Below are 26,005 nucleotides of genomic sequence, written 5' to 3' on the forward strand. Positions count from 1 at the left end.
AGTGATTCCCCTGAGGTGCTGGGCTCTGCATCTGCCCCAAGGGTGCCACACTCTGATGTCAGCCCTGGCTGGACTACTATGTCAGGGGCTGGAGTGCAGGCCATACCTGCTCTGCCACCATGTCCCTAAGTGCAGCAATGCACTTTTGCCCACAGGAATGAATAGCAGCCATTCGCTTGTGAGGAAGCAAGAAACATACACTCATCATTGCAGCAGGGTGACCAGACATCCTCTTTTTTAACCTCATGTCCTGGAAAAGAAGTAAAATTTCCTCCTTTTCACTGCGAGCAGGCCCCTGCAGGCAGCGCAGAGCCTTCTTGTAATTAATAAACCGTATGAAATATAGTTTTAAATTTAATAAGTAATATAATGTTTAAATTAACCACATGAAGTAATACATGAGTGTTAGCTTTTATTTTTTATGTCCTACATTTTTCTTGGATGTTCTACATTTTGGGGTGCATTGTCCTCTTTTGCGGTTATGACATCTGGTCACCCTGTCATTACAGTGTTAACGACAACTGCTCCCTGCTCCTGAAGACCCAAAGTACTGAGAAACTCAGTCTGCATTTCCATGCCTCTTCATTCTGAGTTTTGTTCACACTCACAGGTGACAGAATGCTGGGAAAGCATGGCTCACTCTCTATGCCGAGATGACAGAAACAAAACAAAATAGTGTTGGGGGAATCACAAAATAAAGCACCATGTTTTGTGCCAGAGTGATTTTAATATATGCAGAATGTCGTTGTTGTGAAGTGATATACTGTAAGCAGATTATAGTTAGATACTGTAGGTGCATTCGTTGCAGAGCATTTCAGAGGTGGCACAACCAATAGCAGGGCAGGTTGCAGACATGCGAATTGCATCATTGCATCATTAAGAGTATCGCTAAGGGTATTTCACTATCATTTTTTTTATCCTGGTACATGGTTGGTTGGTTGGCAACCTTCAATCTCGAAAGACTATGGTAGAAGCCTACAGCACCCGGTATTCCCAGGCGGTCTCCCATCCAAGTACTAACCAGGCCTGACCCTGCTTAGCTTCCGAGATCAGACAAGAGCAGGTATCTGCCCCACAAAAGCACCTGCTATCCTGGTACAGCAGTTGCGTGATGAAAACATAAACAAAAAAATGGCTAACGGTGCATTGCCTTTGGAGAATTGTAAATAATCATCCGATTCTGGAAGAAGCGTGGACCTAAACAGACCAATTAAGCTTTGGGTAATTAAAAAGCCAATATAAGGCTTGATTTCTCTACACAAGGACTGTATGCTTGATGTTCCAAATCTGACCTATAAAACAATTTTCTCTTGCTCTTGTGTACCCCTACCAAATTTTAATCAAGGTGTGGTCATATTTTTCAACTCACAAGAGGAAAAACATGATTTCAAAAGTTGTGAAAGATGTTCTATACTCAAAACCACTCCTGGAAATTGAATGTTAACAGCCTGGGCATGCCGAGGTAGACATGTCCTGTAAGAGAGAATGAGGGTTGCCAACTTTTGACCGGCTCCTTGGGCTGTGATTAAACCAGCAGCTTGTTGCGCACATACTGTTCAGAGTAAGCACGTTTAACTATGTGTCTCCATGCCTGAACAGCTTCACTTGCTGATTTGTTGGAAGCAAGCTGCCTTTGAAGGCACAAGATCAGCAGTTGGCAACTCCCCTCATCAGTTGGCAACTCAAGGCAAAGCCCTTACTGCTAGCTTATCTGAGAGCTTGATAATTGGGGACTGGGCTGCTAATGATGTACCCAACTATGCTTTATTCTCACAGTCACTCTTTGGAAAGCAAAGGATACTGAAGCTGTCCATCCTGGCCTGTCATGAGTAATGTGTCCACTTATAACCTTGAAAAACTAGGGCTGCAAGCTTTAATTGGTTTACTTGTTAAGTGTTAGTTAACCAAGGGTGTGTGTTAATACTGGACCAATTAGTTAAGACATTACTAAGTGCTTTTTTTTAAAGCTGATTGTCATTCTGGTATGCAACTTAAAAGAGAATGAAAAAGAATACATCAGTGCTGCCGTTTCTTTCCAAAAATGTTTTGGTAGTTTTCATTCATTAACTTGTAATGCACCTTATACTCATTTTACTTCTCTGATAAGGTGTAGAGATGTTTGGAAACTGTTATTTACTCAGAAGTAAGTCCATTGTTTAGTAAGACTTGGGCTGTAACCCTATCTTACTAACTGGAAACAAACTCCTCTAGGTATTAGGAATCCAATTCTCAGTAAGTCATTGAGACCCAATCTTTCCCCACAATGCCCTTGATCCAATCCAGGTAGTTGACTACTTTGGTGTAAAAGCCATACCCTTTGCCACAGTCAATGCCCCAAGACACAATGCCTGTGGCCACCCAGCGCTCAGTCTCTGGGTCGCGCACAGTGAAGGCTCCCCCACTGTCCCCCTGACAGGTGTCTTTCCCTTCATGAGGAGAACCCGCACAAAACATGTTTTCTGTGAAGTAAGGGTCCATCCGATTAATCTTCTTCCCTTGCAACCAGTTCTCGCACAATGCTCGGTCAGCTACTGGCAACTGCGCATACTTCAGCCGGTCAGCAAGGATATTCTTTTCTACTCCAAAGCCGCTGGCATAGCCCATCCATCCTTTAACGTAGAAGTTTTCGTTCTCTGGGTCTGGGAGGCAGATGGGCAGCAGATTATGGCCGAGGGGCACCGGTTCTATCAGCTCAAGGAGTGCAATGTCTCCATCAAAGTTGTGCTCGTCCACTGGGTTGTACTTTGGATGTACAAACAACCTGCGGACAGGCCGATGGCTCAGCTTGTGCAGTTCGGTCACCACTGTGTGGCCCAGGAAGACTTCAGCTGCCTTAGTCAGATTGTCAAGGCTGTAGTTCACCCCAAGATCTGCTTGCCCTTTGGGGTACACTGTGTGGGCAGCTGTCAGGATCCAGCGGTCTCCCAGCAATGCCCCACCTGCACGCCCATTTCCAGCTATCACAGTCATTGCTTGCCATGGGAAGCTACCATTCTTTGCTACACTGCCGCCAATAATCCGCTGGATGTTTGAGACGGGATTTTCCGGCTTCCCACACACTGCAAAGAGAGATAATGCTCAGAAAGATTGATGTGTCCCTGTCTCCTTGCTCTTCATGTGCACCTTTGTTCTCTTTATCCTTTCAGTATTTCATAACAACATTTCAGACCCTCCCAATGCAATCTATTTTTCCTTTTGTTCTTTATTAGCCCAGCTAGCCCAAAACTGTCCCCCTAACTGCTTTTCACCTCCCTCATGCCTCTGCTGTATGCCTCCTGACTGGTTTACAGACAACATTCCTCCTGTTATCACAGCTGTGACCTCAGCTTTGGCTCCCCATCTCAGCTGCTTCTTTGCAGAGGTTATTTCCAATTGTAGAGACAGGATGGGGAAAGCAGAAGTTGAGGGTGGCACATGGGGTCTGCTTATCTACCTGGTAAGCATAATGGAATCTCCTCATGGTCATCTTGATTCTTCCAGGAGCCCTCAGCAGAGCACGAATATGTATCTGAGGGAGAAGAATGGGAAAAAATGTTTGCAGAGAAGGGTTCAGAAAGTACACTTGATTAAACATGTGGAGTTTCTTCCAACTAAGGGCCCAATCCTATCCAACTTTTCAGCACCAGTGCAGCCACAGTGCAGCCCTAAGGTAAGGGAACAAATGTTCCCATACCTTGAGGAGGCCTCTGTGACTACCTCCCCACCACAGGAAGCCGTGCACGCCCCACTGGTACAACTGGGCTGTTAGTCAGGGCACGCCTGCAGGGTTGGAATTTTTCTCCTGTTCTTAATTTATGGCCCAATCCAATACTGGCATAAAACATGTTTGCAACAAATTGCAAGCAGGAAGCACCAGCAGGAAAGCCTGCGCTATCCTTCCAGTGCTGAATCCAGGCCAACCAATACAGCACAGGGGCAGGTGGAACGGAGGCAGGGAGAGGGTGTTTTGGGTTGGGGGATAACAGAGAAGGGGTGGTTCAGGTCTGGGAGGGGTGGCGATGGCAGAAGAGGCCCCAACATATCCTAACTTCTGTCCCAGGCCTGAAAGCCCTATATGAGGCTACCTGGACTTGTGCCAGTGATTTAGCTGGCACAGATCCAAGTAGCCCATTGGGAAGACTGGGTCTCGACATGGGGTAAGGGAACATCCCTTACCCTGAAGAGACCTCCGGCCTGATCGGTTTCAGCACTGGATATGGTACGGGCCATGCAGCCCTCTTGCACCAGCACTGAGTAGGATTGGGCTGCCTGAGTGGTAACAGAAAAACAGCTCCTGAGAGGTTTTCTGACAATGCATGTATGATTTAACACGGGGGAATCAATCCCTTACTGATGTCACACTTTGGTTTGTGCAGAAAGTGCAGGCTGCATTTGCCCCATGATGAATATTCTCTGCTGTGCAGATTTAGGGGAGCAGCAATGCAGGCCCATCTTGGGGTACATGTTCCTACCTGGAATTAAATTCAAAATATCTCTGAGCAAAGGAACCTAAGACACTTGATCAGAAAGCAGACAATCCATGTTTCTGAGAAGGCTGCACTGACAAGAACATTCACCCATGAAACAAAAAATAAACATGGGAGAGATTAAAAAGCAGTGGTCCATCTACTTATACAGACTGCCTGAGACAGAGTGACATATCCAAGCATGAAGGTATTTTGTTATACATGCCCCTTGCCCTGGTCTTGTGTTGGCAGGTATTGCAAAGGGAACAGGAGAGGTGTATGATGGACGGCTGGTTCTGAATGTTATTGGCACTCTGGCACTTGATTTCCCTCCCTGCCCATCAAATTGAAGAGTAGGGACTTGTAACTGCAAGCCCTGAGCTTTTATGTATCAAGGATTCTAAACCATCTGAAGGAAAACATGCCAGGTTTCTCTTTCCCAGCTTTTTGTCTTAACTTGCAATGCGGATATTTTGAAGGGGAAAAAAGACAGAGAGAAATGATGGGCCTGTGACTTTGAAAAGTACAGTATACAATGTTGGATTCAGAAGTAGGGTTGGGCAGAGTCCACTAAGCTCAACTCCGCTGGATCCATAACCCTGCATTGGACCGCTCAGCCCAACACGAGGCTGCTTTAGTCTGTGCTGGTTAAATAGAGTCGAGTAACCCCACTGTGGGGCTTTTTACCTTCCCTTTCCTACCTACCTTTTACAAATGTCTCTCCCCCCCCCCCCCAGGAGATGTCAGGAGCTGCCAGCAACTGCCCAGCATTCTCAGGATGCAGCGGCAGCCATTTTGGTGCCACTGCAGCCCTGGGTGCAAGGCAGGTCAGGAATTGGGCTTGAAGCCCCCCAGTCAAAAAATGTTTTAATGTCCCAAGCACAAACGATGTTGAAAAATTCAAGTTAGTACATTATTTTCTTTGATACATTGAACACAGTGTGCAAACCTGAGAGCAACACCAAGTAACTAGATAAGACCTGCAACTCATGACATGACTTACAATGGGATAGCAAAGGAAAATAAGAGAATGCTGTGTGTTTAAAAGAATGAGAGAGAGAGAGAGAGAAAATGTATAATTTTGAATATATAAAGGTAGACACCGCTCAAGATAACAATCAGGTATTCCAGACCACTCAATCCAGAAAAAAACACCTCTAACTCACGTATTTAATTACTAAAACTATTTGGAATCTTTGCTCTATGGTAAACATAGAGTCAAGGGTAGAAAATTATCACCTTTTCACTATTCTGTCTGTTAGGGAGGAACTAATCTAGGAATTCATTATAACCCAATATGATGTTTGCTAAGAAATAACTCCTGTGTTCAATGAGACTTAATCCTAGATTGCATCCTGTAAATACCATTTCCCCAGTGTGATTTGATTTTCATAATCATTCACATAAATTCCTCATTTCATTCATAGACACAATTTCAACTCCTCAGTTAGGATAGGCAGATCAGGACTGTGAAATAAAGGAGGGGGAGGAAAGGAGGAGAGATGAAAGAACGTTTGCACTCAAACAAATAGTGCAGAATGACCATAGAAATGCATTGGCTCTTTCAAATGGCCAAAGGAATAAAATGAGTTTCCAAAGCGCGCTCTCTTTGTGTGTGTGAATGTGTGTGTGAGCGTGAGAGAGAGAGAGAGAGAGAGAAGGAGGGAGGGAGGGAGAGAGGGAGGGAGGGAAGGGAGAAAGAGATGATGTGGGAGATGAAGGAATCAGGCAGGGGAGAGAGGTTGCTAGGCAGACAGAGGAAATGAGGCTTGTGCTTGCTTCGATCTCACTTTTTCAAGTGCAAATCTTAGATACTGCAATGGGTGTGTTTGTACCAAGGGCTACTGGGAATAAGGCACAAAAATAGCTGTGCCTCCCCTTGTCCATGTTTTCTTTCTTTACCTCAATCACTGTTTCTCTGTAGCCCTCCATGCAAGCTAAAATCTATCTCACACCTAGCAGAGGTGAAGCTAACTCAGCCTGTGCAAAACCTGCTGCATCCCCATCTGGACGGTTACAAACTGCACAACTTGGGGCTTCTTTTATCATGCCCCAATTTGCTGAAAGCTCACTCACAAAACGGATGATATTGGATTCCAAGGAAGGCACTAGTACTGTGCCTTGGCTCCTAGAATATTTTTAATGGACAAACATGGCTATCTGTGATTGTTGTGTGTTTCAGTAAAGCAAAAGCTTTCTGTACTTGTCTTACAAGAAGAGCTTATGAACAAGGCATGAACAGTAGAGGGTTGTATCTGAAGGTTTCCTTCCTGCTGGGGAAGAAGGCCTTCCAAAGGAGAAAGGAAACCTTTGGGTCCAACACAGAAGCAGGTGCCCGCACTTGTTGCCCCCCTACCCTGAGCAATGCACATTGACTACATTTGCATTGCAGGAGTGCCTTCCATCCAGAAATGCACTGAAAGCAGAACAGGTCAGCTACCCTCCCTCCTTCCCTCCCTGCTCACTTGCTGTGCTACTTTAATTAGAAAATGGAAGGCTTCTTTTCTAGTAAAAATAATGTGGAGGGTGACACATCATCAGGATAATGCAAACCACAAAGGGGCAAAGAGCTAAAGCCTTCCTAACCCCCACCATTTTGCCACATTTTGCATCCCACTCCAGAGCTATTTTAAGAATAGAAATCAATAAAATGGCCCAGCAGACACTGTACTTTGGCCATCAGACCCTTTACTCTGCTTGTGCAAACAGGGAGATGTACAGTTATTTGGTGAGGCAACTGATTAGTGGGAGTTCACTTCCTGGGCAATAGCAATTCTGGAATGGCCCAATCTAGATTAAGATTGTGATGGAGGCAAACAGCTAAAGCATACCCAATTGCCAAGCAGTTGTTCCATTCTGGATAGAGTTTCCTCCTTTCCTCATTACCACAGCAGTTATAAGGGGGGAGAAAAAAAATATGTGATTGACAATCACATGCTTCTTGTACCATGTAACCTGTCCCTAAAGCTCCATGCAGTGTGGATGGATATTTAGGACCTGGAAGAACCAGGTTCAAATCCCTGCTTAGCCATGAAGCTTTCTGGGTGACCTTGGGCCAGTCACCGTCTCTCAGCCTTACATACCTCACAGGATTGTTGTGAGGACAAAAGAAGGGAAGGAACCATGTAGACCACCCTGAGCTCCTTGAAGGAAGGGCAGTATAAAAATATGAAAAACAAACAAATAATAAATAAATAAAAACCAAATTTTTGCAAGGCAACTGTTCCATCTCTAAAGTATTTATTTAAATTTTATATTTAATTTCTTTTTCTGGCCCTCAACACCATGCCAGATATTTGATGTGGCCCTTCGGCCAAAAAGTTTAGAGACCCCTGCTCTACAGCAATGGTTCCAAATCTTTACAGCCTGCAGACCACTGAGGCAAAAACCAGAACCATTGTGGATCACAATGTGGCTGCGGGTGGTCTGGTCTCTGCCATCTTTGGTGTCCATCTCCCAAGCACTTCCCCATGGCCTATCAGAGAGAAGAGAGAATGGACCACTCACAGCCACAGCTGACACTTCAGTGGCTGTGGGCAGTCTGTTCTCCTTCCTCTTTGGTTGTATGTGGGAGACTGCTTGGCGAGACAGTGGAAGTGATCAAAGGTTATTTTTCCCCCTGAAATTTCGCAGACTACTTCTCAGGGCCTTGCGAACCACCTGTGGCCCGCAGACCACAGGTTGAGAACCAGTGCTCTACACGTTGCTGAAAAGGTCTTCAGGGAATGGAGGGAGAATTGCGCTCCAAGTGCTCCAAGAACAGGCAGGAATGGGATCAAAGCTCAATGGGAATGGGATCAAACAGTAGAGATCATTGCCAGGACTCACCTTTCCCAGTATTGCTGACGAGGTGGTAATAGGGTTCCTTGCAGCGGTACTTGACAACTGACTGGTACTCATCGTTTTGCTGGGACACGTAATCAAAGGCCCCATTGGTCAGGGCTTTTGGCTTTCCGCAGTTGACAACTACAAGAGAAAACACATTAAGCAGGAAGAAGGAAAGGACGGTCTGCTTTCAGGAATCCTCCAGGAAACATCAGAGTCCAGCTCTGGCAGAAGCATTTGGTGGCTGCTAGACAAGGCCAGGACCAGCTTTGAATCAATGGAACCATTTGCTTCAAACTGGGCGCCTGCCTAAGCCCCCTGCCCCCCATGCTAGTCTTGTCAAGCACACACACAACACCATATTGGTCCATTAACTCACATGCACTTTTTAAGCACACCTTTTGATTGCTTTCCATTCTCCCATAGAGATATAAAGTCTATAATAAATTTTATTTCTATCTCTAAGATTCTACAGGCCTTGGCTGTGAACCCACAAAAAAAATGTTTCCAATTGGACCCCACAGTTCCTAAGACCAGCCCTGGACAAGCTGTAGTTAACAACCATGGGGAATCACGATATGTTCCCAACACTGCAATGTTGACGACAATCTCTGGTCACTTGTCCTCTCAAAATCAAACCCCTCCTCTGCTCTCCCACCTGTGTGGAGGAAGATCTGGGATCCACATGTGCTTTCCTCCATAGCACAAAGATCAGGAGGGTCATAGCACAAAGATTGAGGAGGGTGAGATTCTGAGCAAAGAAAGGGCAGGGACTCAAAGGTTTAAGGAACCCTTTTCCCCACTGCCACTCTTCCTGTTCTCAATCATGGCCTCTGAGGCTGCATTTTATTTTAAAAAATCATCAACAGGACAGTCATGCAATTGAGGGTGCAATCCTGACCACTTTCCAGCATCAACATAAGGACAATGCAGCTCCAAGGTAAGGGAACAAACATTCTCTTATTTGAGGGGGCCTCCATGAGTGCCACCCAACTGCAGGATGCGACACACATCCCATTGGCACAGCTATGCCAGTGCCGGAAACTTGGTTAGGATTTGAATCTGAGTGTCGTTGGTGGTTTGGCTCCACTCTCAGAACTGTTAGATATAAAACCTAGTGGTGGCAGCACTCTAAGTATTAGGCCATCAGCAGACCCAAGGAGAAAGCAATATGTAAAGTTGGATTTGTGGGAGCAAGATCTGTGGAAGCAAGACCTGGGGAGCCAGGTCAGGTGCAACCAGGCTGCTTGAGGCTCAGGCAACATTCCCGTCCAATCTGAAAGCATTTATATTCCTGCTGGCCCAGGAGAAGCCAATGGGGTGCTTCTGTGGACAGAGTTGAAAGCACATCACCCCATGGGTGGTTCACAGGGTGCTCACACCCAGCTCTGATTTTGGCAGCTCCCAACCCTGTAGTAGCCACAAGTGGAACTAGGTGTGTATGACAAGCACCAGATCTTGGGTCCAGTGCCAGCCCAAGATATTTTGGAACTTTGAGCAGGAAATCCAAATGCCACCTGCAACCCACCCACTTGAGTATAGAAAAAAGCACTGGAATCTTCTTGCTCTCCGATGGTGGTCAGAATCTGACTCATTTTGCTTCACGGAAGAATCAGCCCTGCAGGCAATAACGGGGAGCAGGTAGCAACTCACTTGCACACCGGGGCATGGGGCGGTGCCAGGTGCCATCATCTTGGCAGACAGCGGTGAAGGATCTCAGCTGCTCATCACCCTGTATAGATCCAAACAGTAGAGAACTGGACATCTGCTGATGTAAATAAGCACCCTGCCTCTGCCCTTTATATATTGTAAGTGGTTTCTCTATTATTGTATTCCACTTATTTGTTCAATACAAATAGCTGATTTCCTTTTTAAAACTTTCAACTTTGATTTTCTTTACTCAGCGTGTGGTTGGTCTGTGGAACTCCTTGCCACAGGATGTGGTGATGGCATCTGGCCTGGACACTTTTAAAAGGGGATTGGACAAGTTTCTGGAAGAAAAATCCATTACCCGTTACAAGCCATGATGTGTATGTGCAACTTCCTGATTTTAGAAATGGGCTACGTTAGAATGCCAGATGCAAGGGAGGGCACCAGCATGAGGTCTCTTGTTATCTGGTGTGCTCCCTGGGGCATTTGGTGGGCTGCTGTGAGATACAGGAAGCTGGACTAGATGGACCTATGACCTGATCCAGTGGGGCTGTTCTTATGTTCGTATTTTATAAACAGTAGAAGTACAATTTCACTTGGGGGGGGGGGAATTCCAAAATACAGAAGACTGCACATCAGAAATAAACAGTTTTAAGTACTGCAGATTATAAAGAAAAGAAATAATATCCAAAAGGAAGAACAATTGGGTAGAATATATCAACAACAGCATATTTTGCAGGGGGTCGCATTACAATGTGATTCATCTCAATGAGGGGAAAAAGTGATACCAGTCATCATGGAACACTTCAGGTGTAGTTAATTCCTTGGAGAGGAATTGCATCTGATAGTTCAGTTTTTCCACAGGCACCAAATCACACATTCACAAAATACCAACGAGATATGGCTGGATGTCTTTCAGTTTTCTAATGTTGCGCAAATATAAATTTTTAAGCCAATGACATATCAGTGCCAATGATGATTGGACATACATGAGTCTATTTGGAATCAATCTCATGAAAAAACATTTTTAAGTTTGTGAAGTGTGCAAGTTAAGTAACATTTATGTTTGATAGCCCATGTATCCTTGTTTGTTTTTTTTTTGAACTCACCACATGAAAGCCTTTAGTTGTGCAATTTTTAATGGTTTTTTGTTATCATGTATTTGCATCACAGTTTTTGTTTTGTACATGTTTTCTTTTTATGCTTTTTTCTGTATGCAAAAAATATAAAAATATTTTTAAAGAACCCACTAACTGTCCTGAAGAAGGAGATAACCAAGGGCCCAATCCTACAGGCCCGTTGCACTGACATACCATCATATACTGCTGGCACGGCAGCCTTTCCACTGGTCTGTGCAGAACTTCCGTGGGTGCAACAACTAGAAAGTCACATACCACCAGCAGAACCATGCAGAGTGGCTACTGGTGGGGCTCTGCCAGTGGAGGCAATGGCGTAGCTAAGGTGGTGCAGGTGGGTAGCAACTGCACTGAGCAACCAGCTTTAGGGGGGGCAACATCCTGAACTTGACACTAGCGGCCAAAATTGTGAAAACCTTGGTATTTTTGAATAATACTGTCATGTTGTACACCATTTGATGCAGAATTTAATGTGGAATACAGTGAAACAAACCATGTTGAAATATCTCTATTCTATCAAAAGTTATTGCCAAATAACCAGAAAATAAAAACACAACTGCATTACGTAACAAATATTGGACTTTTTAAACTCAAAACTGACCAGTGAGACTGATTGTTCCGAGAGCTAATTGTGTGTTGTTATGATTCAGCAGGGAATCAATAAAATGTTAATATGGGAGAGCCTGTGGGGAGGTGGCAAAGCAAGTGGTCAGTGAGCTGCTTGGGGGAGCAGGTTGATTTTCTCCCATTTTCACTTTTTTAAAAGCCTGGGTGTGACTTCACTTCATTTGAAACTTGGAATCATCATTTGAAACTTGGAAACGGGGTACACAATCATTAGCTACGCCACTGAATGGAGGGGAAGGGATTAGGGTGGGATGGAGCAGGTCATGGTGGCTCTTGCATCTGCCATACCCCAAACTTCTGTTCTCGGCCAATCATGCCCCAAGCAGGCTCCTTAGGGCAACGCTAGCAAAAAAGCTGGTGTATATCTAAAGAGTCTTATGGGACTTCAGTGGCGACACAGAGGTGTCTTACCTCTTTCACCTGGCCACTCGCCCTCGAACAGTGTGTTGAATGCAACAGCCAATGTGCTGGTGGCCTTGCATCCCTTGCACTGGCCCTGAATAGGATTGGGCTACCTTGGGCTACAAGGTAATAAATGCTGCAAAAATGAAAATATATTCAAAAGTGCCTCTTCAGGTGCAGGATCAATAGCCTGGTGATTTCTCCTCTTTGCAAAGAAGCAAAAATAATAGCTGATTCTTAAAAAAAAAAAAAAAATAGAAGTTGCTAGGGCCAAAATCAGATATGATGTTGGTTATGTATTTTGCTTCTCCCTCTCATGCCTGTTTTTGTTTTAAAAACCCTGCAAGCTTCTATTTTTTGTTTCCTTGGATGCAAGATATTTCAGTCACATTGCATTTGATATCAGATTCCCTACTCCAGGCTAACAGCTTATCACTTAAATTAAATCCAACCACAGAGGTGATTGAAATGCATGCTGAGATGCTCAGGAGTGTGATGAAGTGAAGCAATGAAGGCCTGATTCATTCACTCAAATGTTAGGGGGCTAAAGAAAGGCAAATCACACTTGAGAATATAGAAAAGTACAGCATGTTTAACAAGAGAACTAGGTTGTTATTCACTCAAGCAAAGCCCCATAACTTGATGTTCAATTAACCAGAGTCTGGTTTGACTCTAGAGTTCAAGTCTGCTTCAAGATTGCTGCAGCCTCCGTCTTTGACAACTGATCAACCTTATCTTATTTATGGGGGTGGGTGAAGTGGCAGAGGAATTATTTTGGCACTTTGTACATGCTCAGAGGAACTTGCCATCGACACTAGATGATAACAGAGCCGAGTCCTGACATTCAAAACAAGTATCAGGACTGAGCTGTGGGTTACATTAAGCCTTGTTTATCGGTTACACAGTTATTTCCACTCCCCTCCCCCCCTTTCTTCTTTAGGCTGGTCAGTAATCAACCAAAAATTGTGCAATCACCAAATTTATGTCTCCCTTTAATCAAATTCTGACGCACAGGGCTACTCTGTCTTGTGTTTGGGGAAAGAGACTTATTTGTTGGAAGATTCAAAAAGATTTCTTGTGCACTGATATGCATCTTAACCTGTTCCTATGAGAGAGACTGGAAGATGTAAAAGGAAAAGCTGTTGCCTATTATGTGTTTTATACGCACATGAACATGATGAACTAAGTACATGCCAGGTGAACATGATCCAGACCAGTCTCCCAGCATTTTGTTTGGGCAGCTTGTGTACAAGCATCAGGTCCCACAGGCCTTACAAAAGAGGTCTGCAGAGCAATCCCACCCACACATTAAAGCTGGCTGGCTTAGGAGAAACTTTGCCTTTCTTTTTGGGGGAAATTCCAAGACCCACCACAGATTTAAACCTGACTGGGAAGTAAACAGTCATTAGCAAACACAAAAGAGGGGCCTTCAGTCTTGGCTGCCCTCACCACTGGCATAGCTAGAGGGGGGGCAGAGCACTAAGTTTTGCAGGGAGCCTCACTGCAGCGTGCAAGGTGAATGGCTCCCAAGGGGAGGGAGAGGGGCCGCTTGCACGCTGCATGGAGGCTCCCTGCAAAACTTAGTGCCCCGCCCCCCAGCTACACCAGTGGCCCTCACTAATGTTTTGTAAACTCCATCAAAAGTTGTCTGATAGTTAAGGCACAGGCTTCCAAGGAACACTTCATCCAGAAGCGTCACTAGGGTTTGCATCATCCAGCGCGAGAGCTCATTGCTTGACCTCTCTGATGTGGACCTCAGCCTGGACCAGATTACAATAACATACACACAAATGACAATATCATAAGCACAGCCTAGGGTTGGTGTAACTCCCATTAATTTCAGTTATTTATTTTATTTTATAACAGTACAGGTCTCCCCAGTGGCGTAGCTAGGTTGTTTGACACCCGGGGCCCATAAATTTTTGTCATCCCCCTACGACATAATTATTTTTCCACATTTTTATACCACCCATCCTCTAAGGAGCCCAGGGTAGTGTGCATGGGTCCTCCCCTTATTTTGTCCTCACAACAACCCTGTGAGGTAGGTGAGACTGAGAGATAGTAAAAGTCATGACACGAAATGAATAATAATAATGGCCAGAAAATAAATGCATTGAATATTTCTTTTTGATTCTCTGTTTAGTTGTTCTAACATTAAAGCTTGTATTTCTAAATGAAACTTAATCTGTTCAGCCTAGCTTCATTTATTATATCAATTAAATTTGACAACTGGACATTCCAGCCTCTAACTCCTTTGAAGCTCACAATCTTATCTCAACTTTGACAGCTTAGCAGCCCTTGATTTACAGCTTGTCTCTGTTTCACTTTCAGACTTCTTCAGACAAAGTGGATTTCATATGTTTTAAGCATCATTTTCCTTATTTCTTAGCTAATTCACCCATAACATTGCATTAACATTATTAACATAAGTAAACATAAAATGTTTAGTTTTAGCATAATGGCTACATACACACACATACATACATGGCATAACATTTGCTCTGTTAAACATTTGGTCTGTTAGCATGAGTGGCTTCATGGCTTTAAATTAAACATGTGAGCCTAATTTGTTTAATTACCTTATTGCCAATATTTGTTTATGCTGAACATTATTAAGCCTTTATACATTTTCCCATTAACTGCTAAATGATTTAACTTTTAATGACTTGGTTTTGCTTGGCCCAGGGCCTTCACCAGCCTGCATCACCACAAGCCAAGGCATGTTTGCTTACTTGCAAGTAATGCCTACTTGTGAGTAAACGCTTAGTTTCACTTTCCATAGGGCTTAATATATTCATCAGCTTGGAGGGAGGGACTTTCTTCTAGGGCAGTGATATTCAGACTGGGGCGTCATGATGCCCCAGCCTGAAGGCCCTGGCCTCTGCCCCCTTAAGGGGTGAGAGTAGGGGGGAAGGCAGCTGCAGGGCCTGGGATGTGCTCACCAGTCCCTGCAGCAGTGTTGTGGGTATGCAGGGAGCCCTGCGTGAGCGTCTGCAGGGCCCCCCAGCATACAGTAAGTGAAAGTGGAGCAATCCTGTGATCTGGTTTTGCAGAAGTGGAGTGCAATTGCTCCACTTTCACTTTCTGCAGGCTGGGGAGACCTGGAGACGCTCGCGCAGGCTCCCCACACACCCACACCACTGCTGCAGGGACTAGTGCGTACATCCCAGTCCCTGCAGCCCTCCTGAGTGATGCAATCCTAGGGATTACGTTGTCACCTTCACCTCACCCCTGCTGCCTCCCTCCTCACCCCCACAAGGACTCCTTGAGAGTTTGAAAACTGCTGTTCTAGGGTGTTTTGGGTGGCTACATTCATCGGATCGGGACTCTTCTGGTGTTGTTGGATTCCTCTCAACTTGCCCTTTCTGATGGATGAAGGCAAGTTCACCTACTCGCGAGTAAACACACAACCGGGCTCAGTTTCACTTTCCACAGGGCTCCATGCATTTTTGTTTTTTGGCCATAACTTTTAATAGAATGGTGACATTTCACTCCCATTTTTTTCATTACATTCTGCTGTAAATTCCACATCCAATGGTATATAGCATGATGGTATTCTTCCTAACCATCTTGATTTTAGCTATTTTGGTAACTTGTGATGTCACCCCTCCCCAAAGTTGGTACCTAGGGCAAATCGCCCTCTCTGCCCCTTCCTAGCTACGCCACTGGGTCTCCCAACAAATCAACAAACAAACAAAAAAAGTGGACAACTTGGACTCACACAACTTAATAAGAGTTCTAGTATTAGTTCTGAAACATGGAAATGAGAGCTGACCCATGCTAACACCTTATTGGTTTCCTGCTCTGTCATAATAGCACTTCATTGCTCTTGGAACAATCAGTCTCATTGGTCAGTTGTGAGTTAAAGAAATCCACATTTTGTTACATAAGGTAGTTGTGTTTTCCTTTTCTGGTTATTTGGCTATAGCTTTAGAAAGAATATGGAAAAATATGCAATTTGTTTCACTGAATTCATTAAGTTATGAATGATATATAACTTGATGGTATTATTCATAAATATTATTCATATATAGTTTTCACAATTTTGGCCACTAGTGGTATCATGCACCCCAGTGTGGTCTGCACCCCCTTAGTGACACCACTGCCTTCACCTCGCCTGATCAGGATGCAGAACAACACAGAGATACAATAATGGAGAAGTCAAAGATATGGGACTTACCTCCATCAATTTATATCCTGTCTTGCAGTTGACAATGAAGTAGTCTCGGAATTGGTACAGGGGCTGAGGGTCTTTGATGACAGTGAATTCATCCTTTGGCACAGGTTGTGGACACCGGATTCCTATTGAGGGCAAAAGAGGAAGGAAGCAAGGAATGAAGCATCTTGAAGATGAGTGACTACCACTGTTCAATTGTAGTTTGGTGGAATGCATTACTCTCTGTCCTGTACTTGATCTTCCATCCATGGCTGAATCCTGATTCGTCTGTGAGGAAGAGGATATCCACCGAAGAGCTGTTGGTTTCGATGGTCCCTGGAGACACTGTGCCACAGAACTCACCAATCTTTTCTGTTCCAGCCCGGATCTGGTAAGCAACAGAAGATATTTGGGTGTTGCAGATACCAGAATTCACACCTCAAGACGGTTGCCTCCTTCACCTCATCAAGTCAGTCCAACAGACATGTCTGCTGAATGGCTTTAATACCATTCAGGAAACCAGTAAGTTGATGCCACAAAAAAAAAAAAAAAACAAAAAAAAAACCACAACTAATGTATCCATCCATTGGTCCCCATAGTTCTTGTTAAGCTAAATTTATTTAGCAATAAGCAAGCAAGAGCTTGATTGTTCTATATGATACTGGGAAAGGCTCACCAGGAGTGGCTAAGCAAATTGATTTAACTGTGAGCTCTTCTTGTTCATGAACTTAATAAAATGGCTATACAGTATTATTGTTCAAAAGCACAGGCATTGGCTGGCTCTCAGCAGCTCGGTTTCCCACTGTACTGCACTTACTGCACTTATTGCCAAATGCCAGCAAGCTTTGAAAGTCCACCTGGAAATCCAAACTTGTGTGGTGGAAACAGGAACTTAATTTCAGAGGAGCAGATCACTTACAAAAACCAGCTTTACAAACATTTGATAACATCTGGAATCTGCTCAGAATGCTTTAGTTAGCCAAACAACTGTTGGTATACTTGCTCACCACACAGACTCTCTATAATTCCTTTTGGTGTGTGCACACCTGTGCACGCATGTGTATTTTCTCCTTCTTTCCCCTTTTAAAAATACATGTCAAAGGTTCTAAGAGTACTCTTGAGAAATAAGTTGAACATGAAGAACCTGAAATAAATTGATCTAAGACAGTGATTTTCAACCTTTTTCATCTCATGGCACACTGACAAGGCACTGAAATTGCCAAGGCACACTACCAGGTTTTTGACAATTGACAAGGCACACCATGCTGCCAGTGGGGGCTCACATCTCCAATTGGCCCTATTAATAAATTACCTTCCCCCAAATTCCTGTGGCACATCTGTGGACCACTCGCGGCACACCAGTGTGCCATGGCACAGTGGTTGAAAATGGCTGATCTAAGATGACCCTCCCATTTTGTCCACCAAATTTTCAGGTGGAGAAAGTGGCAGGGTGGAGGCAAAGTCTGCAATTTTCCAGGAGGGCAGGAGAAAACCTGATGAATTCTGATAGATTTCGGATGAATTTCTCTGCAGTAGAGGTCTTGGGGAGGTTGGGTCAAAAGACTCAGGCCCCACACTTGTGGGGCCTGAGGGGGCAGTACTGCCACACCCACAACCACCACTACCTCCGCCCGCCCTCTGGAGCCATTCCATGAGCTGGGGAGGCCTCTGAGCTGTGCTTCCGGGCACTCTGAAAGCCTGTGGAAGCCTCTGGAGCACCATTAAACAATACTTCCAGTTTTTCAACGAAAACCAGAAGTACTGTTTAAAGGTGTTCTGGAGGCCTCAGAAGGCTTTCAGAGTGCACAAGGTTCCATATGACTGGGTAGGTCTCCTGGGCGGGGCAGCATGTTGCAGTCCTCTGCCCTGGGACGGCACAGGGGCTAGGTTCACAACTGTTTCTCTGTCCATAGGCAGCCACCATTTTCCTCTGAAAGTCCCCTTAGTATGATCCCAAGGGCCAGTTAAGAGCAGATTGTGTGTGAAAAAACAAGAATGTGATCTTGATCTTGGTCACAGATGGAGAATGGGCCAATATTCTGGGCATATGAGACAATATTCTGTATATATTTCAGAAATAATTCCAAGGAAAGTACAAGAGCCTCTTTATTGTGTACCTTGAGAATCAGACACCTGAAGGACAGATTTCAGGGATGCCGGGACACTTGAAGCTTCATCTTATTCTTATTTATGAGCCATTACAGGGAAGCAGGTTGAGTTCTATAGCCCTAAACAGGGGTAACTTGATCTGTGTGCAATACCTTCAGCTGGTCGTAAGGGCAGTGGACTTGCTGGTGATCATCAATTTCAAAGGGTTCCAGGAACTTGAGGATGATTTGCAGCCCCGCCTCTACTCGAATGCTGTAGTTACACTGCAGATTAGGTGGGTAGGGATCAGGATAGCCTGGGCTGATCAGATACCCAGAATGCTCTGTGAAGAGTTCATTGCTGCACTCGGCTGCGGAGTAAGGAATCAAGAGAAGATTTACGGAAAGCCAGGGACATTGCACTAGGCAGTGCACTCATTTGGGGGGCAGATTGGATCTAAGTAAATGCCTCACTGGACAAATGGCAACAAGTTGAGAATTCTCCCCATTTGTCAACATTTGTACGAGTGTTTTTTTTTTATTATTTTATTGTTTCTCTTACTGGTAACAAATAGATTCCAGCATGTACTTTCACACCTGTTCTGTACTCCCAATTTCTAACACAGATTACAGTTCCCATTAAACCCAGAAACACAAGACTGCAAGTTTAGGAAAAGTTCACAATTTATCATCCATTAACTGCTCAGACTAATGGTGTAAACACAATCAGGGCATTTAAGGCTGCAATCCTATCCTCACTTACCCAGGAGTAAGCTCCATTGACTCTAATGGCATTTACTTCTGACTAGACAGGCATAGGATTGGCTCTAAGGTGGTTATGGGGTCACTCATACTCATTGAATTGTCTTCTGTGTGAAGCATTAGTTAACTAATGGTAATATTTAGCATTTATACCGCACTTACAGTGTTAATGTATGCAGTCGCATACATTAACACAGTAATAATTGCATTACCATTAAAAGGACAACCAGTATAATCCGCATATTGCAGATGGGAGACAGAAGGTCCAATCCTATCCAACTTTCCACCACCAATACCGCCACAATGCAGACCTGGGGTAAGGGGACAAATGTTCCCTTACCTTGAGGAGGTCTCAGTGACTGCTGCAGGATGTAGTGCACACCCTGTTGGCACAGCTGCATCAGCGCTGGAAAGTTATAACATAAGAACCTAAGAGCATAAGTGCCCTGGTGGGTCAGGCCAAAGGCCCATCTAGTCCAGCTTCCTGTATCTCACAGTGGTCCACCAGATGTCTCAGGGAATACACAAGACAACAAGAAAGCTGCATCCTGTTGTTGCTCTCTTGCACCTAGCATTCTGAGGTCGCCTGCTTCTGAAATCAAGAGGTTGCACATGCCCATCATTTTTTATAACCTGTGATGGACTTTTCCACCATATATCTGTCCAATCCCCCTTTAAAGGCATCCAGGCCAGATACCATCACCAAATCCTGTGGCAAGGAGTTCCACAACCTAATTACACGCTAGTTAAAGAAGTATTTTCTTTTGTCTGTTCTAACTCTAATAATACTCAATTTTAGTGGATGTCCCCTGGTTCAGGTGTAAAAGAACATCCATAAGAACATAAGAACATAAGAACAGCCCCACTGGATCAGGCCATAGGCCCATCTAGTCCAGCTTCCTGTATCTCACAGCGGCCCACCAAATGCCCCAGGGAGCACACCAGATAACAAGAGACCTCATCCTGGTGCCCTCCCTTGCATCTAGCCTTCTGACATAGCCCATTTCTAAAATCAGGAGGTTGCGCATACACATCATGGCTTGTACCTCATAATGGATTTTTCCTCCAGAAACTTGTCCAATCCCCTTTTAAAGGCGTCTAGGCCAGATGCCGTCACCACATCCTGTGGTAAGGAGTTCCACAGACCAACCTCACGCTGAGTAAAGAAATATTTTCTCTTGTCTGTTCTAACTCTCCCAACACTCAATTTTAGTGGATGTCCCCTGGTTCTGGTGTTATGTGAGAGTGTAAAGAGCATATCTCTATCCACTCTGTCCATCCCCTGCATAATTTTGTATGTCTCAATCATGTCCCCCCTCAGGCATCTCTTTTCTAGGCTGAAGAGGCCCAAACGCCGTAGCCTTTCCTCATAAGGAAGATGCCCCAGCCCCGTAATCATCTTAGTCGCTCTCCTTTGCACCTTTTCCATTTCCACTATGTCTTTTTTGAGCTGCAGCGACCAGAACTGGACACAATACTCCAGGTGTGGCCTTACCATAGATTTGTACAACGGCATTATAATATTAGCCGTTTTGTTCTCAATACCCTTCCTAATGATCCCAAGCATAGAATTGGCCTTCTTCACTGCCGCCGCACATTGGGTCAATACTTTCATCGACCTGTTCACCACCACCCCAAGATCTCTCTCCTGATCTGTCACAGACAGCTCAGAACCCATAATAATAATAATATAATAATAACAGGTATTTATATACCGCCTTTCTTGGTCTTTATTCAAGACTTTATTCAAGGCGGTTTACATAGGCAGGCTTTATTAAATCCCTATTAAATAGGGATTTTTACAATTTCAAAGAAGGTTCTTTCTTTCAAGAACGACTACATTCAAGGTGTTTCATTCCGATCTGGCTTCACATTCTGGCCTCCATCCTCCCACGCTCAGAGCAGATGGAATTGCTCGGCTTCAGCTTGTCAGCTGCTCCAAGGTCACACGGTGCCGGTGGCCTCGAACTGGCGACTTTGTGGATGTTATCTTCAGGCAGACGGAGGCTCTACCCTCTAGACCAGACCTCCTGCCCTATATCCCATCAGCCTATATCTAAAGTTTTGATTTTTTGCCCCAATGTGCATGACCTTACACTTACTGACATTGAAGCGCATCTGCCACTCTATCCACTCTATCCCTCTATCCACTCTTTCCACCCCCTGTATAATTTTATACATCTCAATCACTTCCCGTCTCAGGAGCCGTTTTCCTTGTCTGTATAGGATTGGGCCCTGAAGCCGAGACACAGTGGCTTGCCCAAGTCTGCTTTTTGAGTCTGGGCTTGAACAGGCACCTCCTGGCACCTTCGTCTCACAGGCACTATGCTACACTCATTTCCTGTTCTCCCCAGCCCTCTGCTTTCTGTGGTAGGTGCTTGACCTCTCACCTTGACAGGAATGCTGGTCACTCTGGAGTTGGTAGCCAGGGTGGCAAGAGCAGAAGTAGCCTCCGATATAGTTGTGGCAGAGATGCTGGCACCGAGGTCCATCATCATCAACATCATTCCCACGGGCACACTCGTCCAAATCTGAGAATTTCCATGTCCAGAGTCATGGGTATAAAAGTAAAGCACACTTCCAGTTAATGGGGGGGGAAAGGTGCCTCTGCTATTTGGAAGTTTGGGATATAGCACAGGAAATTATGCAGTGTGGTTAACTGTATATTTCATATGTTTTGAATGCGGACATTGCTATGGCTCATGGTTGATGCAAATAACGAGTGTTGGTTTGGGTATCAGGAAAGCAAAAAATGAAAATGTTTCATAGTGCAAGGCTTTAAGGTTGAAAAGCATTTTAAACATTTTTTTTTACAGTGTTTGATTATTAAACAGCAAACATAAGCATTTTAAAGTATACCCTGTTTCTGAACTCTAGAGTCTGGATGGGAGAGGGCTAATTAAGACTTAAGAAACCTTTGGTATATCTCAGCAGTTAGATAGCTGAAATATTTTGTCTTATAGCTGTGATTTTAGTATTTTAACTAATTTGAAAATGAAAATGGAGAAAGGAGATTCAGGTTGTGCCAAACCCCCCCCCCCCCCATTTTTTACAGGCAAACTGTGTCAAGGTACTGTAGGGCTTGAACCAAGAGTGCGAGATTCTTTACATACTGTGCAACAGGACTGCTAGTCAGACGAGTGAACTGTATTCAATTTGAGAATGGGGGAATTAGCTATGGACTTTTCAGGGCTGGCCCAAGACCTCTTGATGCCTGAGGCAGCATGCCAAATGCTGCCCCCCTTACCCAATGGTGTGCCAGTCTGGACATAAGAACATAAGAACAGCCCCACTGGATCAGGCCATAGGCCCATGTAGTCCAGCTTCCTGTATCTCACAGCAGCCCACCAAATGCCCCAGGGAGCACACCAGATAACAAGAGACCTGCATCCTGGTGCCCTCCCTTGCATCTGACATAGCCCATTTCTAAAATCAGGAGGTTGCACATACACATCATGGCTTGTAACCTGTAATGGATAAGGAGCAGAGACTGGCAAATTCTAGCTCAACACTCTCCTCCCTTCCACATTTCCTCTTCTGGTCTGCCTCCCTTTTCCAAACCAGGGAGTAGGAGTAGTGGCGGTGGAGACAAGCTGGCAGACAGAGATGTGCGACCCCCCCCAACCTGTTGTCTGAAGCAACCGCTTCAGGTGACCTCATGAATGTGCTGGCCTTGGGACTCTTAATCCCACCCCTCTCCCATGCTGCATCATGAAGCAGTGATCCCAGAGAACTAATCCTATGCAAACATCTGCCATAACTGTTACCCTGCACATGCCCGATCTCGTCTGATCTTGGAAGCTAAGCAGGGTCAGGCCTGGTTAGTACTTGGATGGGAGACCACCTGGGAATACCGGGTGCTGTAGGCTTGTACCAGAATCTTTCGAGACTGAAGGTTGCCAACCACAACCAAAGTTGCCACATCTGCTGCTCTCCCTCAGACTATGGAGACAGCTTCTACCTCCTTGTCTGTCTGCTCCAACTAGCTGAACCTGAGTGCCTGGAACAAAGGGGACAATTTCCTTAGTTTCTGCCCATTGCTGTCACTTGGGGCACTACTCAAATTTCTTCCATGATGGCTGCAAGAAGGCCTCTGCTTAGAGTTAGGCTAGTAATATTTGTATCATCTCCGTGTGCTCTTTCTGGATAAGGAGATTTGAGACTCACCCACAGCATGATAATAGGCTGAGAAACCCTTGTAGGAGACAATGTTGCCATTTTCCTCGTTGGAGAAATCAGAGGAGAAGAACAGACGCATTCGATTCCCAATGGACGTAAACACTCTGCCTCCAGGATGGTTGCCTGCGGTTGAGCCGAGCCGGCCACAGTACCTGCCCAAGTCTTTCTTATCTGCTGTGATCTGCCAAAAGTCCATCAGTGGCAGAAAGAAGAGGAGAAGAAAGCATTAGAATGTGTGGAGTTCATTGGCCAAGACCCAGGAACTACATGTCTTAGGGGGTTGTGGGCTTACATTTCTTGAAGAGGAGTAACTGTGTGTGGGTTGCAGGAGTTCACTAAACTTTTTGAAACAGAGAAAAGTTGAAAAGCCAGTATGTGATGCAAAAAAATGCTGTTCAAAGGTGGGGTGTGTGTGTCTATATTCCTTCTTGGCTGCACCTAAAATAGGTCTTTGGATCAAAGAAGAGGAAGGGATAGGGCAGGAGGTGTGGTCTGGAGATTGAGCTGAAGCCTTACTTGAAGAAGCTAAGCAGGATCCACTTTGATCTGGCCTTGGATGGGCAACTGGAACGCAGCTGACAGAGCCTTGTGGAGGAATTGGAAAGGCGTGTGGAGTGCGTGGAGTCAGCAGGCAGGAAATAGATAACATCTTGAGAGCCAGACTGAGGCTTGATTTGGGATTGCCTGTGGAAGTGTGGAAGGCTAGAGCTGCCATCAGGATGGTGACTGCACTATGAAGGGAAGCATCTGGAGAATTGGAGGGTTCTATGGGTTTCTCTCAGAGAATAATACTTGTAAAAACTCCATTTGATAAGCCTGCCTCAAAGACTTCTTTGAGAAAGGTGGTATATAAATACTGAAATAAATAAAATGAATCAGGAAGAGGGCAATACACTAAGAGAGGCTTGTAGTGTACGGTCTGAGCAATGCTCTGCCACACAATATGGAGATTCAGCCTCTTTTTTGATCCTCTTTAATAGGTGATTGATAGACCTTTGGGGGCTTCAGATACCTCCTCCTCAACCCCAACGACCCCACCCTCGGTTTACAAACCTTGACGTAATCATACTGGCAGGCCTCCGATGGCTCCAAATCAAAGTGCCGGAAATTCAGCCTCACTCTGTAGCCCTTTGGCACTGCAATGTCCCAGGTGCTGATGTTGTTGTTTGGGTATGGCTTCGGGTAATTCGGAGACTTGACTTCCCCGTAAAGGAGTTCCTTTGAGATCGGGGCAGAACTGACCACCCCAAAGAGAAAAGCTCCTTGCAGGAGGAGGAGGAGGAATGAGGGACACCTGTGAAGAGAACATGCCCGTATGAGAAAAGGAGGCAGCTTGAAAGGGAAGAGCAACGGCCTCAGAAAGGCACCTGAATTAGGTGACTGATATAGACTTAGGTAGTGTGCATATTTTGTAACATTGATTCTGCTTCTGCAAGTCATGGGAAGTGGTAAGGAGCTATGCTGTGGCCCTAGAGCCCATTGGAAATCCTGCTTCCTCCTGGGATTCTAAGACTTTACCAGGCATTGCCTATATACTTTTAATCCTTATTTACACTCCAAGAAGACAGGCGTGTGTGTGTTTTAAAGGAAGCTTAGCTGTATTTAATATGGCACCCAATACCAAATCCTGCACATGTCGTAATAATCCCAGCATCACACCCTACATAGCAGGGCCATCATCAAGGGTCCAGCATCATCGGACAACCACTGAGGGCCCTGACACCACCTCTGGGCTCATAGCCTTCCTGTGATGGTGATGGTGATGGAACAACTCTCTTGAGGTCCTTGGGGAGCAATTTCCTTAGGGCTTCCTGCAACCAGTCCTGACACACTCTGCTAATGAAGTAAGCCTTGAATCTTTTGATGGAACCATGGGTGGGCTGAGAACTGATCTGCTATGTTAAAAACTTATTCCTATTTATTCCAGACCAAAAATGAGTGTGGGGCAAGCAAGCACACTGACAGATGTGGGGATTGTCAACAAGCAATAAAAGACTTGAATTCCTTAGAACCAGCATCTAAGCAAGAGGTTGTCATGAGGTCTGGGGTGGCAACATAGACGAAAACAGGCAACAATGCGGCCTACATATAAGAGGGAAACTTTTACAGGGCTTCTGGTTTCCCTTTTATTATCCCTGAGCCAAAAGGCCCTGGATTTTCTTTATAATTCCCTGAGCATTTCCCACACACAGCAGCTTGTACCCGGGAGAAGATTATTCCATTCCCAGGACACCCTGCTTGCATTTGATCTACAACTGACTATTGTCAGGTATATTTTTAAAAGGGGGGTGTCTTAAGCAGCACTGTTAGTTGAGAGATGGAAATCATATGCCGGTAAGTTGTAGCTGCTACTCATCACAAGGTTTCAGGATAAGAGCAAGTGTTTGGCCGCTTAGATACATCTTCACATCAATTCTCTCCAAGCTACACACAGCCCTATAGCTGCTTTTCAGAGAGACCAGCCTTCATTCACAGGCTTGTGCCATTTTATATCACGGGCACTATACTGTAGTTGAGGGAGATTTCAAGACTGAATCTCAGCCTCGGTAAGAGAAAAGCTCCGCTTGTCTACCCTCTTTGCCAAGGAAGTGTCCATGCCACACCTCTCCCTTTCCCACATTGTCAACACTCACATGTTCGTAGACTTGACTTAATCTCTCCCTCCAGATCGTGGAGCCTGTGCTTGGGGTTGCAAACAGCTCTCAACCAACTCTTTGCCCTCCTAAAGGTGATTTG

General features: G+C 45.0%; 1 protein-coding gene and 1 pseudogene across 1 annotated transcript; one reads left to right on the plus strand and one right to left on the minus strand.

Moving 5' to 3' along the window:
* Window positions 1-522: 522 nt before the first annotated feature.
* On the minus strand, window positions 523-25,989 carry C1R (complement C1r). Its single transcript, XM_066613652.1, has 11 exons — window positions 25,903-25,989; window positions 24,323-24,563; window positions 23,258-23,450; window positions 21,481-21,621; window positions 18,503-18,699; window positions 16,482-16,629; window positions 16,266-16,387; window positions 9,924-10,002; window positions 8,274-8,411; window positions 3,434-3,508; window positions 523-3,059 (listed from the first exon to the last, which is right to left on the minus strand). Coding segments are annotated over exons 1-11 (2,166 nt in total). The 5' UTR covers window positions 25,905-25,989; the 3' UTR covers window positions 523-2,229.
* On the plus strand, window positions 22,837-22,959 carry LOC136642309 (5S ribosomal RNA; annotated as a pseudogene).
* Window positions 25,990-26,005: the final 16 nt, after the last annotated feature.

This window comes from Tiliqua scincoides, chromosome 2, assembly GCF_035046505.1.
Source record: "Tiliqua scincoides isolate rTilSci1 chromosome 2, rTilSci1.hap2, whole genome shotgun sequence".
NCBI lineage: Eukaryota > Metazoa > Chordata > Lepidosauria > Squamata > Scincidae > Tiliqua > Tiliqua scincoides.

What these genes read in the sequence shown, in the direction of transcription:
- C1R (XM_066613652.1), bottom strand. An exon ending in TGACCAGCATTCCTGTCAAG is followed by an intron (nt 18,700 to 21,480) that starts GTGAGAGGTCAA and finishes CTTACTCCGCAG; the next exon opens with CCGAGTGCAGCAATGAACTC. An exon ending in GATTCCATTATGCTTACCAG is followed by an intron (nt 3,060 to 3,433) that starts GTAGATAAGCAG and finishes CTCTCTTTGCAG; the next exon opens with TGTGTGGGAAGCCGGAAAAT.